At 44.7% G+C, this 16,226-nt stretch overlaps 1 protein-coding gene across 2 annotated transcripts in view; it reads left to right on the top strand.

The window, feature by feature from the left end:
• LOC126198641 (E3 ubiquitin-protein ligase TRIM33-like) overlaps positions 1 to 16,226 on the top strand; it is a 161,003-nt gene that overhangs the window by 16,608 nt on the left and 128,169 nt on the right. For both annotated transcript variants that reach the window (XM_049935104.1, XM_049935105.1), the window contains exons 4-7: positions 6,884 to 7,032; positions 7,146 to 7,256; positions 10,646 to 10,840; positions 10,922 to 11,034. In XM_049935104.1, coding sequence (XP_049791061.1) covers positions 6,884 to 7,032; positions 7,146 to 7,256; positions 10,646 to 10,840; positions 10,922 to 11,034 — 568 coding nt within the window. The remainder of the gene's footprint in view (positions 1 to 6,883; positions 7,033 to 7,145; positions 7,257 to 10,645; positions 10,841 to 10,921; positions 11,035 to 16,226) is intronic.

The raw sequence follows: 16,226 nt of genomic DNA on the forward strand, positions 1-16,226 counted from the left end.
TTTGTCTCAGTTTCTCTTGTTTTGTATCGTCTGTGTTCTATTCTGTTCCTCGTTTTTATTCTCTGTGGGTGTTCTTTGTCTTTGGAAAAAGGGACCGATGACCGTAGCAGTCTGGTCCCTTTGATCCCCCAAACCAACCAACCCCCAAATTTGTGGCTTTGCACCAGTGGTCGCTACACAATGATCTCTCTGACAGTGACACCTTCCAGTGATCCTGTCACTCCCTTGTCACTACCTAGTGAACCAGTTACCTCAATGGGCATTTCAAAGAGCTATCTGGCAGTTGTTCGCCTCTGTTGTCACTTTCAGTCCCGCTCTGTCAGTTTGCATTGACAAGGTTGTGGAAGACATCTCTGAGGCAATCAACTGTGCCGCTGGAACTGCTATTCCCATTTCTACAAGTCCGGTCTGCCATCGGCCGGTGCCATGGTTGACCAAAAACATTGTAACTACTATTCAGGATTGCAAAAGGTCCTGCAATGTCTCAACTGACATCCTTCATCACAGACTCCCCTCCTCACTTTTAATCAAGCACTAAGGCTTGCTACCTAATTAAACACAGAAAGAAGGAATGCTGGGAGAACTAGGTCTCCTCCTTGGGACTGTATGCCTTTCCCTCTCAGGTGTGGGCCAAGCTCTGTAGTCTTCTGGGCTGCCAAAGATCGACAAATATTCCCAGTCTCATCCTTCAGGATGGTGTTTCTACCAGTGTGTCAGTTCTCACTGAACACCTTGTGACCCACTTTGTGAAAGCATTGGCATCCTCTTGTTACCTGGCTATGTTTCGCATGCATAAATAACTAGTTGAGGACATCTCCTTATCCTTCAGTCCCCCACCCCACTCACCCCCGTTCCCAAGCTACACCAAATAATATAATGAACCCTTGACTGACTGGAAACTGCTTCAGGCTCTTACCTCCTCACACACTACAGGCCCAGACCACGATTCAGTTCATAATCAGATGATGCAACTTCCAAAAGTTACTCAAAGGCCCTGTTCACTTGGGATTTTCGGCTGTATTTGGTTTGAAGGTGACTCCCTTCACAGTGGTGAGTGGTATCATCATCCAAATCCTAAAATCAGGCAGAAACACAATGTCATTCAGCAGCTATCACGTAATTAGTCTCACCTACATGCTTTGCAAACTGTTCGCCAGTTATACGGGGTTCTTGAAGCTCAGAGCCTTTTGTCCCTCCATCGTTGTGGTTTATCTAAATATCAACACCCCATTCCAGGCTTTTTTTGATTTGCATAAGGCAAATGATACTGATTGGCACCATGACTTTCTATTTAACTGCTGTGACTGGGACTTCTGAGGCTCACTACTGATTTTTACTCTTCAGGTTTTGTCCCACCTGTTTTTTCAGGTTAGAAATTGTATAACACTCAGATCCCAAGGGTTCATCATCGAGACAGAGAGCAACGGAGAAGCAGAAAGGGAAATTCAGTAGGCTTTTGCTACAACAACGTGGAGCAGAACATAAAGCTACGGAACATGCTGTGATCAACATGACAGCAAGAAACATCAATGCAGGTGCCATCTCAGCACTTAAGAAGGGACGTAACTTTGCTCCTTCGCCACGAAGCATCCCCTTTGCTGACATATTGAGTGGTGTTGAACAAGCGGTTTGTAAGTTTCCAAGTGATGTAGCTGAGGAAATTAGTAGAGAAATGAGCCATGTTCTTTTAAAATCCAAACCACCAACTTCAAACATGGCTAGAGCTGAACGCAGTGGCCTCCATGCTCTCCGGAATGATCCTCTCACCGTCGTCCTACCAGCTGACAAGGGCATTTCTGCCATCTTAATTGAACGAACCGAATATGACGCAAAAATCAGATGGATGTTGGAGGAAGGCACATACCAAAAATTACCTTGGGACCAAAAATCCAGAATAGTGAGGAAGACTTCAGAGCTTCTCAAACGGTCGTCCTCTCCAAGGCACCAAGACTGCCCACGTTTTATGGTCTGCCAAAGGTGCATAAGAAGTACACACTGTTCAGGCCGATAGTGAGTACCATTGAATCGCCGACCTATAAACTTGCTAAACATCTGGCCAGCCTCCTCTCTATGCACATTGGATGCTGTGGACACCATATAAAGAATACAGCGGACGTCATCAATCGGAGTAAAGGTCTGCGACTTGCTGAAGGGGATATTATGGTTAGCTTCGATGTGGTTTCTTTATTCACGTGTGTCCCCATCACAGACACTATTGACTTGCTGTCCCAGCTCTTTGACGACACCATCGTGGATTTATTGGAGCACACTCTGACGTCCTCATATTTCATACATGATGGAGAATATTTTAACTAAACTGACGGTGTGGCGATGGGAAGTCCATTAGCTCCAGTAGTAGCCAACCTCTTTATGTAGCATTTCGAAGACATCGCCTTGGACATGGCTCCTGCAAAGCCGAGCTGTTTTTTATCGCTACGTTGACGATTCCTTCGTCATTTGGCCACATGGATAAGAAAAGTTAGAAGAGTTCTTGGAGCACCTCAACAGCAACCACGACCACATCAACTTCACAATGGAAGTAGAGAAGGAGGGTTCCCTGCCGTTCTTGGACGTGCTTGTCCGCCGTAAACCCAATGGATCTCTAGGTCAGAGCGTTTACCGCAAGCCCACACACATGGATCGGTATCTGCACGCCACCAGCTTCGATCACCCAGCACAGAAATAGTCAGTTCTGCGGACCTTAGTACATCGAGCTGAAACTGTCCCAGATGCTGAAAACTTGCCGAGAGAATTGAGCCACTTATGCCAAGTTTTTAAGGAAAATGATTATGACAACAAACAGATCTCACAAGCAGTGTCATCCGAGCCTCAAAGGAAGAAGACCTCTGAAGAAGACACCAAGCAGGTTGCATTCTTACCATTTTGTGGTTTGACAACAGGGAAGATTAGTTGGCTCCTGAAGAGGCATAACACAATCTGCAGGCCTCCGGAAAGTAATGAAATCTGTGAAAGACGATGTAGGCCTCAGAAGCCAGGAATTTACAAGATACCGTGTGGATGTGGGCAGTTCTATGTCGGCCAGACTGTTCTCACTATTGAACAGCGCCGCATAGCACATGGAAGGTGTTACCGTCTGCGCTGTCCTGAGAAGTCAGCTGTAGCAGAACATGTTCTGGAAAACAGACACCGAATTGCATTCAATGAGACGTCTGTTATTAAACGGACTAATGTCTTCTGGTATAGCGTGATAAACGAGGCCATAGAGATTAGAATAGACCTGACACCATCTTTGATAGAGACGGTGTATTGCAGCTGAGTACAGCATGGGATCTGGTTTTTAGGAAGTTGAAGTGGGCCCGGCCGTTGCGCGGCCAAAACATTACCATATGTGGTGTGGGACCGAGCACCAGTCTTGTCACGAGTGACGGCGCGGCTACGTAAGTGCGGCAGTGACAACCACACGACAGTCAGCCACTTGACAATGTCAGAGAAGGTCTCTGCCGAAAGCTCGTGGGCAGTAAACCACTTGACGTGGCTTGAAACCCATGAATGTTTTATTAACGGATATTGCCGCGAAAGCATGCATTCTTACAGGTAGCGCTTCACCCGCCTATAGTTGTTTGGCCCTTGTCCCTTGTCTCATCCTGATTGGGCTCCATTTACCAGGTTTATGGATCAACACTATTCAACAATTTCTTAATCATTGAACTTATCACATTATTTTTGCATACAAGGGGGCATCAGTGACCTGACTCCCACCGTTGAGTGAAATTACCTGTTTGAATCCACCTCAAGGTTCTCTGACAAGACCTCCACCTAACCCCCTTAGAATGTGCTCCCTGTGTTTTTCTGCCCCCCCCCCCCACCCTCCCCCCCGTCCAAACCCCTTGTTCGGCATCCAGACCAGGTATTAATATTGATTTGTTTCAAGGTTTTAAAATTTCAGTCACTTCCATGATCCTGTGGCGTTTATCCTTTTCGTTCTTCTAGAGGATCAAGTTGCTGCCATCATTTACACTGTTACCTCTAAAACGAAGGGTAGTATTTGATATACTTTTCATCTCCAACCAGTCAGGAACAAGATTTGTTGCATGGAACATTTAATGTTTTTATGGCAGAACCAATACCCATTAATAGAGCCTTATGTTTTACTAAAAGGACTCCCTCAAACACATCTTAATTCATAGTGACTCAGTGAGCAGTACGGGAATATAACGCCAGGGGCACAGCAGTAGATGCACTTGTCTCGAGTAGTCAGTTGAGACAAGGAGTTGATTTGGGCCACAAGTCCTGTGGGTATCCCAGCGAACAGACTGGTCAACCATTTGGTTGAGAAGCTATTAGCTGCCCAGCATTCATTTTGACAATACCAGGTATGGATTTGCGGATGCATATAAGGCCTCTGCTCATTCAGAGGTAGAACATCTGGTGGGCTAATGTCCCCCCTGGTAAACTGCACACTATAGAGGAGACTACTGCTGCATTGCGCTTCTCCTTCCGTTCCACCTTAACGAATCCACTGTCCTGTGTTGCACCACATCAGTCATACCAGAATAACTCATAGTGTTATTTTATGTAATGAGACACCCCTACAATATGGTTGTGGAGCCTTATAGACAGTAGCTCGTACATATCCTTGTGGAAAGACCTCTTCCTGTGATTCTCCAAATGTGATCTTCCAGATTCTTTGCCTCTAATATTTATGACTTGGCCAATTGAACTGGTTCTCTGTTTTCTCTGTGCAAGCGGTATTTATTCTCAGAATTAACCCCTTAAACTGCCAAACTACCTCCAGGATGTGGGCTGCGTAGTTGGGGTTGAGGTGTTGCCTGCCACATGCTGGGTCCGGCAGACCCCGACCACACCTCCTTTGCTAGGTACCTCTGTCACTCTTCTTTCACTCCTTTTAATTACTTTTAGATGCAGTTCCCTGTGTTTTCTGCCACACCCTCTTTTTCTGTTGAACGGTGGATGCTGTTCTCTTCTTTAACTCATTAATACTTTTACTGTAATGGATCGAGGGCAGTACTGTGGAAGGCACAGCTCCCACCGCATGCAAAGTCCTAGGGGACACTCACAGGTGGATGACCCCCCCCCCCCCCACTTGCTGCCTAAATTATTTCTCGTACCTTCTTTCATTATTTATGAGCAAACTGATGTCCATTACTGAAATCTCCTGACTAGAATGCATTCTTTACTCTGTAACTGTCTTGGTGCCCTTAATTGAGTTGGGATTGGGGTGGGGGGTGGGGGGGTATTCAGTTAGGGTGGGGTTTCCTGTGCCACGGATGAGCCCTGGGGGGGGGGGGGGAATACTGTCTGTCTGTCCTGACCTACATACTGGCCTGGACTACATACTATTACTTCTCTGTGAATTGTTTCTCAGCTCTAGCATCAGTATTACCTTCAGTGCCTCGATTTTACCCTTCCTACATACTTTAATCATTTGATCACATTTCTGGCAGATATTTTAACTCTAAATGAACTAACACTGTACCAGGGAACTGATGATCTCACAGTTTAGTTCCTTAACCCCTAACCAACCAGCAATTTAACATACAAGGGGAAACGAAGTGGTGGTCTACAGTTCATAATTACTTGTCTTTGTGTCCGTGTTCTGGCTTACATTTCAAACCTCTTCACATAATCACATGTAGTAAAGGGATGTGACATTGTTGATTGTTGTCTATCAATATGGAAGAGTGCGTTAAGCTCAGGAGAACCATTGGTGCTATTCGAGAAGTGTAGTCTATCGGACAACATCCCCTTACGTTCTGTACTGTTCTTTAATGACAAAACAAATGTAAAAATGCACAAGGACTCATATAATCATCCACACAATACGAATACACTTAAACACTCAATAAAAGGTCAAAGGAATGCAGTGAGAAACCACTTTAGTCACAGCGATATAGATGGTTGATGTGAGTGGTTAATCTGTCTGAAACTAGAGTACATATGGCTCCCAACATGTATCACTCTCTTGTCTGACACATAGTGATAGTCATTTTCACAGCTTATTTACCTATAACGTTTCTTATTTGGGCACCTGAAGTTGAAGACATTCCCATGTGAGGAAAATCTAAGTTTCTCACCAGGAATTGAACCTGAGGTCCTTGTGTGAATAGCCAGCAATGTTAGTCTCTAGGTCATATAAAAAAATAAAAAAAAATAAAATAAAAAAAAACTCCGAGTCATGTGAAAATGATTGAGAAATGTAGACAGTCTGTTTCAGGCATTGGAGATAGTTCTTTGAAAAAATTGTTCATCTCTTCCTTCCTGAAAAATCAACATGGACATCTGTGTAACACTTTTCTTTGTTTCATTGTGACTTCTCATGGTGATAACTTACCCACAACTATTGCTAAACCAATCTCTCATACAAAGTGAAATTATAATTAGGTTAAATGTTCAAGAAAGCAAGATATAATCTGTCACCTGCTGTCTCCCATTGCTAAACTTCAAAACTGGTCTATATGATATAGTTTAGTTGTTATTCCTTTGAGTGTTGTGTTTGTAGTAAGATACATTAGGAGAAAATTAATGTAGCAGGGGGAGACTGTTAATGTTCTTAACTGTTTAAATACATATGTACAAGTTGTGCATACACTAATGGTACATGAAATTAGCATAATTTTCTTTTGTGTCATGAATACATTTTGTATGTTTGGTGTACAATATCAGTAACTGAAAATATGTCAATTTGTGGTTTTATATAGGCCACAAAATTGCAGTTGTTCACACATATTCCAGCAACTGGATTATTTAAAAGAGCTACAGGGTGCTAATTTAAGTGTGTGAAACTGGAAATATGCGTAGAGTGCATTCAAAGTATTTTATTAAACATTGCAGGCATTGAAGTGTAGTTGTGTGGTGAATGTGTTCTTCTGGTTGCAGTAACAAAATACATGTATCTTTATAGGAGCGGCTATCTTTGTTTTGTGAAACCTGTGACAAGTTGACATGTCGAGATTGTCAGCTAACTGACCACAGAGATCACAAATACAAGTTTATACATGAAATTGCAGCTGAAACAAGGGAAACTATATCTGGCCTTCTATCAGAAGTCAGGTAATTTTAACATTATGAACATTCTGTATTTCTTTCTCCAGCATTTAATTTTAGCACAGTGTATTATTCATGTTTACTAGTTTTGTTCAGGAAGCTTGTTATGTCTTTTACAGCTACAAACGTGTGCTGTTGACAAGTGCAATGAAAGTTATAGATGATCGACAAACACTAATCTTAGAGAAGAAAAAAGTTACTGTTGAAGAAATAAAAAATCTAGTCTTCAAGTAAGTACATAAATTAATATTGCCAAAATTGACAGAATTTTATAGAAAGTGCAAGAGTAGGGTTGCCAGTGAACACTCTAACTTTTAATACTGAATTCAGATTTATTATGCAAACACAGTAAAAAGCACAGAAGAAATTGAACTGCCTTCTAAACAGAGTGTGTGCCTGTTTGTGAAAAGACACAGAGTTCGTTGTATCATGCAAACATTTTGTTAATGAGTGGTTTCTGGAAACTTCAAGAAAACTTACTAATTAAATGGCAAATACTGACAGTGGGTCAGTAAATTTAGAACAAGCGCACACTGGCCTGTGATTCTACCTTGCACACTACACAGGATCATGTACAGGCTGCAGCTCATCTCTCAGGAAATTGATAATCTGCTTTTTCAGTGGATGTTATGGAACGCACTACAAAATGTAGGCTGGAAGTTGACAAAGGTTTGTAATACGACTGTGCTTAATAATTCTAATTGTCTACTTGTATTGTCACATCCTTACCACCATTATTGCGATGTTTGAAGGTAACTGCTCTGATTGAGTCATTGCAGATGCCAAATGTCTTCACAGGCTTCTATGTGCTCCAAAGCACTGTTTTCTTAATGTTTTTAATAACCAAGTTTCCCATATTGGTGTCCTGAGTCACCTGAGCTGTGACGTAATTGACCACTGTTTGCAGTTGTTATACTCTTGTCCTTTAGGTGAGGTAATGAAGTACAGATGAAAGCCAGGTTTCTTGCTTCTACAGTTCTGGTAGTGAGCTGTTTGATGTGATCTTCTTGATTATCATCAGACAATGGACACGGGATGTCCCTTGTTTCTGTTCCATTTGGGCAACCATCTTGTGCTTTATATGAATATTAAGACCAGCTGTACTGTGTGCTAGTCTTTCCACTCAGTCTCCATGAATGTGAGGGACATATCCACCAATATGTTATTAAAATGTCTGTGGATTGTTGTCATATACCATTCCTCTGGATGATGTTGCAATATAAAATTACTTATGACACTAGTTTTAGATCATCACATGATGTACTGAATGCTACAGAATGATGTACACCGTAATTCCATCTCATTTGTGCTCAGGCAAAGAGAGCCCTCTATTAATAATGGCCTCCCTTCTTTTGTTCTGCTATTTCAGCACTTGTTTGTGAGGATTGATTAAGTGATAGGTTGATGTAACTTGCTCATGAAGACTGAGTGATGTCTTGTAACATCATAACTAACGTCACAATGGAAGTGATTATGGAGGCCTGCAGGCACCTCGTTCTGTCAAATTTCTGCAAGAAAACCAAGTTACCTGATGTTGGATTGTCATAAAAATACTTTAAGATAGTGGTTGTAAAGTATCTGGAATGACAAAGAACAATTTCCATCTCATTGGAGTCTAATTCATTTCATTTTATATCATACTCATTCTATTAATCAGTGCTTTCGTCTTATGACATCTTCCTTCTCTAGTACCCTTACCGGTATGTTAAAAAGTATTGAACCTTTTTCTTTCCCACTTGAACCAATGAAGTGCGAGGGATTTTCTTCGGTGAATATTTGGTGGGACATATTCATAGCTACTGTGAATTCTTTCCTGCCAGTTAAAAGCATCAGTCGCTGACAATCTATGAGTTAGGACATGTGGTGAGCACTCCTCAGATCCCAGTAAGTTGTGAAATGATGGAACAAATTCAGCATTGATATTGCATCAAATTTGGCCAGAAGTGTGGTGATATCTAAGTGAAAACCTTTCACAAGTTTCAACAGGCTTTTGGGGTTGACACTATGTGTGACACGTGGATAAAAGAGTGGTACAACTTCTTCAAACCACATTCAGGCAAACACTCAGCAAGCCAAAATGACAATTTCATTGAGCAAGTGGGGAGTTTGGTCATGGAAGATCGCTGTATCACAGTACGAGAACTTTTGAATGATATCAGGTTAAGCACTGTAGAAGTACATATAATTTTGACTAATGAATTGTGCATGAGGAGAGTATCTGCAAAATTCGTACCACAGCTGCTGACAATGGAGCAGAAGCAAAGCTGTCTGGAATCACACAGGACAATGCAAGCAGTCACCCCAACTTTCTTAACACCTTGCTTGGTTGTGGGTGTTTGTAGGTTCAACCCAGAAACCTAGATGTGATCATCACAGTGGAAACATCTGACATCCCTGAGGCCAGAAAAAGTTTGCTAGGTCTGCAGCACGGTCTTGTTGACCATTTCCTTCAACTTTTATGGGATGGTGCATCATGAGTACACTCTCCAAGGCCAAATCATCACAAAGGAATACAACTAGGAGGTCCTTCAGCGTCATTTTGATGCTGTACAGTATGTCTGATTCAGAATTTTCTTACCAAATACAACATTCCTGTAGTTGGTCACGCACTCCCTCTCTAGACACAGCTCTGAGTGACTTTTGGTTATTTCCAAAGCTGAAAATTACACTATAAGAAAAACAGTATGATCAAGAGAAGATATCATGTGCAAACTGACGATCTGACTGATCACCATTCAGAAGACATATTCCAGAAGTGCTTCTGACAAAGGTGGGAACACTGACAGAAATTTGTGCATTACCAAAGAGATGAATGAGATTAGGTTTCTATACTTCCTAATCAGTAATTATATTTCTGCCAGCCAGTGGTACTGTACTTTTTGGGAACACCTCATATGGTCTTTAGCAATTCTGTAACTTCACTTTGTTCAGCAGCCATATCCTATAATGATGTGGTGACTGGAATATCACCTATGCTGAGGTGTTCTTCAAATGCATTCGGCAGCATATGCCATACTTTGTTTGCATCCATTTTCCTTTACTGTTGTGACAGTGTACCCTTGAAGCTCAATGGCCATTTTGCTTGTGACCCTGACAGATCTTTCAGAAGGGCCTTGGTGGCCAAATAAATTTGATCAGAACTTACAAATTGTAAGGCAGTCTTTGTCAGTTGTGGAACAATTATTGTTGAACTGAGAGCAATTATTGTTCTACTGTAAGTGTGCAGGTCTCTTCAGATAAAGTTTACATAATTTAACAAGACTCTGATGGACATCAGTACTCAATAAAGATGGAGACAGAGTGATCTTGCCTGTTGTTGCAAAACACATTGATGTCTCTTGAAGTAGTTGCTTTAGCGGTTGTCTCATTGTAGCAAAATAATCTGTGTGTGATAGGAATGTATCTCAAGTTTAGTTTCTCTCCACACATCTTCAAGGAAACACTTCTGTCATTAGAGCAACAGAGTAATGTTAACTGTTTGAGATATCAGTGTCTTGCAGCTGTAGTTCCAGCAAATGCTTTGATTTGTCATTGTTCATAATATTAGAAATATCTGAAAACAACTGTAACTGTATTTGAGTGACAAGCTTATCATTCACATTTGTTTTTTTGTGTGCAGGCTGACAAAGGCTATAAATCACAGAGGAAAGCAATTGATTTTGCAGTTGAATGAGATATGTGATAATAAGCAGCATACACTAATGGATAAAAAGGTTGCTCTGGAGCAATTGTCTCAGTTAACAGACCACTGCATTGATTTCGTGAAAAATGCTCTTAATAAGAGCAGTGATATGGCCCTGCTCTTTAGCAAAAGGTATTTCTTTTTTTTATTTTCATACTATAAAGCACTCAGGTTTACCAGAAAATAAATCATGTAATTGTCTTAATCTTGCAGGGCAGTCACAAATCATTTACAAAGGATTAAAAGTAGAAGGGCTGATATTCCTAACCCAGAAATTCCAGTTAGAATTCATTTGTCCTCTGAGAAAGTTAATGAACTCATTAAAGGTAAGAGTTCACCCTAATATTTTTTTAAATATGTCTTTTCATGTGATAATACTCTCATATTGGTACATTCTGATCCCTATCTTTATTTGTAATTAGATAGCTAAAGAATCTGCTCAACAAGCAGAGACAGGAGAATACACATATAGAGGTACTGAAATTTGCAAGCTTTTCAGAGCCAGTGGCATTTTCATCTGGCAGAAGGGTTTAAGTGGAAGGAAGAGGGATGAAGGGAAAGGACTGATGAGGTTTAAGAAATGGGGGGAGTTTGGAAAAGTCACTCAGAACCACAGATCAGCGGCAACTTACTGGACAGGATGAGAAGGAAGGACTGATTGTTGGGGACTGCACCAGACGAGGTTTGTAAAACTGGGAGCTTAAATGTTGAAGATAGGATAATATGCAAGACAAAGATCACTGACAAAATATCATGCAGCTGTTAATAAGTGTGGAAATGAAGTGCATTTTAGTGGTAGAGATGGGGGCAGGTAAAAGATAGACAGTTCAGAAAATAAAAGATACAGAAATATAAGAGGGAGTGAAGAAGGGCTAGTTAGAAGAAATTAATGTATGGCCAGGTGGGTGGTGGGAACAAGGACATGTAACGCGATTTCCCACCTGCGGAGTTCTGAGAAACTGGTGCCTGAAACAGGCACCGATGTCATGACTGTCATATTATATAGCATACTGTGCAACAGGATATTGTGTGTGAAATGGACTTTCATTGGTGGTGGCAGGAACTCGTGGAAGGACCAAGCCTGTTCAACACCACTTGTGGCTGAAAACATCTAGATTCATTTTGTGAAAGCATTCAAAATTTTCCTTTACAATGCAATGAAGCAAAAAGCCAGTTAACAACAACCAATAATTATGGAGTGCCCGCAGGGCTTAAAATTTGCTTTGAAATGTATCCAAAAGAAGAAGAAGAAGGCAGAGTGCCAGGTGGCGCAGTGGTTAGACACTAGACTCGCATTCGGGAGGACGACGGTTCAATCCCGCGTCCGGCCATCCTGATTTAGGTTTTCCGTGATTTCCCTAAATCGCTCCAGGCAAATGCCGGGATGGTTCCTTTCAAAGGGCACGGCCGACTTCCTTCCCCGTCCTTCCCTAATCCGATGAGACCGATGACCTCGCTGTCTGGTCTCCTTCCCCAAACCAACCAACCAACCTAGAATTACTTTAAAATTCTCTCTTTGAAAATAATTTACAAGAAGACTAAAATCAATAATTATCCAACACCAGAAAGCTTAGAAATTTTTAAGTACTTAAGTACTACAACAAGATCAAGATCAATACAGAGCCCCTGAAGGTTTGGAACTATCCCCTTAAAAAGGGGGGGGGGGCACTTTAACAGAAATAGATCAAGATATTTTACAATTCTTCCAAAACAATTTAAGTGAGTAAATGCCCTGATTCAAAACAACTAGGCCACGGTGGTGGCTGACAGGATTACAACAAACTTAAAAACAGAAACAGCAAGTAGCATAAATTGATAATAATTCCAAATAAATGTTTATACCAATAGAAATTAACTTGGTGAAATTCAGTAACTGTCTCATGACTTGAAACCTTCCTATATGCACAATTTTGAGACTTCCTCCTTCGGGTCCGGGGTAAGAATAGGCCCGAGGTATTCCTGCCTGTCGTAAGAGGCGACTAAAAGGAGTTTCAACCGTTTCGGCCTTCCATGTGATGGTCCCCCTTGGGGTTTGACCTCCATTTTTCAAAATTCTACAGAAGTACGAGCCTTTTGGGGAAGAACGCCTTACGTGGTGTCTCACTGGTCCTCAGTTCACTTTAAGACCTTGTCACTCAGCATTGTAACGGCGTTGTAACCACACCCACTATTCCTCAAATTGGGCGTAAACCCCTGATGGGTTGCACAAGTTACGCCCATAGTGCATCCCCATCTGCACCTACGATCATGATGGACTTTCCATGGCACCCAAAATCCAGCACGGTAGCCAGCCCGTTGTGGTGGGGTCGTCATGTACCCTTTAGGTTGTAGCCCCCTGACAACACAGGGATCGTACTGCCGATACCTGAGCTGCACCCTCCCCACGTCAGCCAAGGAGTAGATGCCGGTCTCCTTGGGGCATCAGGACTCCCGGCAACGGTCATCCTGCCAGGTGGCCCTTGTTGAGGCTGGGTGGCGCCCGTGGGGAGAGCCCCTGGTCAGAGTGGGTGGTATCGGGGCGGACGTTTCGCAGATGAAACGTCAACATGTATCGGGTCGCTCTGTGGCCGAGTCTTTTAAAAAGAAAGGTACTGTCTCTGGTTCTGGTCCTCCTGCCCTTTCCCCCTTGGCCACTCCCTGGGAGGAAGGACAGGCCCGCCGGCTTGGGGCGAAGTACTTCCCCCGCTATTTAGTCTGTTCTCGGACCTATGGGGGGACGTTCGCCACCTCCAAGCCCATGTTCTTTGTCCAGCACATCGAGGACATCTTCGGGGAAATCGAGGCTCTCAGTAAAATGCGTTCGGGGTCCGTTCTTATAAAGACCACCTCCGCCACTCAGTCGGCGGCGCTCCAGGCGTGCGACCGACTAGGGGACATCCCAGTGTCCATTGTCCCGCATCTGGCACTGAAGAGGACGTAGGGGGTTATTTTTCATCGGGACCTCCTGCTGCAATCTGATGAGGAGCTCAGGGCCAACCTGGAGCGCCGAGGCGTGCATTTCGTCCGGCGAGTCCAGCGCGGCCCCAAAGACTGTCGCATCGACACCGGGGCCTTTATCCTCGGTGATGTGCTACCGGTGCGACGTGCGACCTTACGTCCCGCCACCTATGCGCTGCTTTCGGTGTTTGCGCTTTGGGCACATGTCGTCACAGTGTGAGGCTGAGCCCCTTTGTGGCGATTGTGGACGTCCTCTTCGTGAGGAACATACATGCACCCCACCACCTCGGTGCGTCAATTGTCCTGGCATCCACTTGCCTAGATCTTTAGACTGCCCCGCGTATCAGATGGAGAAGAAGATTCAAGAATTAAAAACTTTGGATCGCCTCTCTTATTCTGAGGCCAGGAAGAAGTATGACCGCCTCCATCCCGTGACGTTGACAACTTCGTTTGCCTCAGTCGTGTCCACTCCTTCCACAGTATCCTCACTCCTATCCTGTCCCCCCTCCATCTCCTCACCCCATCCGGGGTCTATGCCTCCGCCTCCCAAATCCCTCCCTTCCAAATCCTCCTCTCTCGTGGCCCCTGCCCGCTCTGCCCCAGGGGCTACCCTTCCTCCTCCTCCCTCTCCACCGCCTGAGAAGCGATCCTCTTCTCAGGCGTCCATCGGGGAAACGTTCCGGACCCCGGCTTCCGAGGTCTGGCATTCCAAAACGGACCTCGCGCGTGAGGACCTTCTTCGGGTTCAGCCCACCCTCCCCGTGCCTCATTGGACTTCCCAGAAGGCCTCCAAGAAGAAGTCTTTATCCCCCTCTCCACTCCGGCGCGTTTCGTCTGACGCTCCATCCGTGAGTCACTGCTCCCAGCCGTCCTCAGTTTCGCCGGGACGCTCTGCTGCCAGGCGCTCAGCTGGCCTCTTGTCGGCGAATGACGCTGCCCCTCCTACGCAACCCGGGAAAGCGGCCGCAACTGGCGACGACTCAATGGAACAGGATCTGCCTCCCGCCGGTTGTAGCGTTGTTCCCTCGAAACCTGGCCCTCCACGGCCGTCAAGGTGACCAGCTCTTCACCCGTTTCGTTCCCCCTTTTTTCTGACTAGCGATGGCTTTGTTACATTGGAACATAAGAGGTATTCGATCTTATCGGGAGGAATTACAACTGGCCCCTGCACTGTCCGCTCATCCTTGGCCTCCAGGAAACCAAGTTGCGCCCAACTGACCATATTGCTTTTACCCACTATACCTCGGAGCGGTCTGACCTCACCCCTGTGGATGGTATTCCAGCTCATGGTGGGGTCATGTTGCTCGTTCGGGACGATGTCTATTACCATCCCACCCCATTGACCACCCCACTCCAAGCAATAGCTGTCCGTATTACTCTTTCTGCCTTTACTTTTTCTGTTTGTACCGTCTACACTCCATCGTCATCTGCAGTTAGTCGGGCTGACATGATGCACCTGATTGTTCAGCTTCCTCCGCCGTTTTTATTGTTTGGCGGCTTCAGTGCCCATCATCCCCTTTGGGGCTCTCCTGCATCCTATCAGAGAGGCTCCCTCTTGGCGGATGTCTTCAACCATCTCAATCTTGTCTGCCTCAATACTGGCGCCCCGACTTTCCTCTCGGACTCTACTCATACCTACTCCCACTTGGACCTCTCGATCTGTTCTACCACTCTTGCCCGTCGGTTCGAGTGGTATGTCCTTTCTGACACCTATTCGAGCGACCACTTCCCCTGTGTCGTTCGTCTCCTGCACCACACCCCATCCCCACGTCCTTCGAGCTGGAACATACCGAAGGCTGACTGGGGACTTTACTCCTCCCTGGCGACCTTTCCGGACCACGATTTTCTCAGTTGTGACAGTCAGGTCGAATACCTCACGGCTGTTATCATCAATGCTGCCGAATGTTCCATTCCTCGTACTACCTCTTCTTCACGTCGTGTTTCCGTCCCCTAGTGGAATGAGGCTTGTCGAGACGCTATCCGTGCTCGACGACGTGCGTTACGCACCTTTCACCGCCATCCTACGTTGGCGAATTGTATTGGATACAAACGACTCCGAGCGCAATGCCGTAGAGTCATCAAAGACAGCAAAAAAGCTTGTTGGGCCTCTTTCACCAGCTCCTTTAACAGTTTTACTCCCTCTTCTGTCGTCTGGGGTGGCCTGCGCCGGCTGTCGGGCATTAAGGCCCACTCCTCGGTACCTGGCCTGACTTCAGGTGATGAGGTCCTTGTTGATCCTGTGGATATCTCCAACACCTTCGGCCGCTTTTTTGCGGAGGTTTCAAGCTCCGCCCATTACCACCCTGCCTTCCTTCCCAGGAAAGAGGCAGAAGAGGCTCGGTGACCTTCCTTCCACTTGCTGAATCTGGAAACTTATAATGCCCCCTTTACTATGCGGGAACTCGAATGTGCACTTGCACTGTCCCGGTCCTCTGCTCAGGGGCCAGATGCCATTCACGTTCAGATGCTGGCACACCTTTCTCCAGCAGGCAAAAGCTTCCTTCTTTGTACCTACAATCACGTCTGGACCGAAGGTCAAGTCCCCATGCGTTGGCGTGACGCCGTCGTTGTTCCTATACCC

Source organism: Schistocerca nitens, chromosome 8 (assembly GCF_023898315.1).
Source record: "Schistocerca nitens isolate TAMUIC-IGC-003100 chromosome 8, iqSchNite1.1, whole genome shotgun sequence".
Classification (NCBI taxonomy): Eukaryota; Metazoa; Arthropoda; class Insecta; order Orthoptera; family Acrididae; genus Schistocerca; species Schistocerca nitens.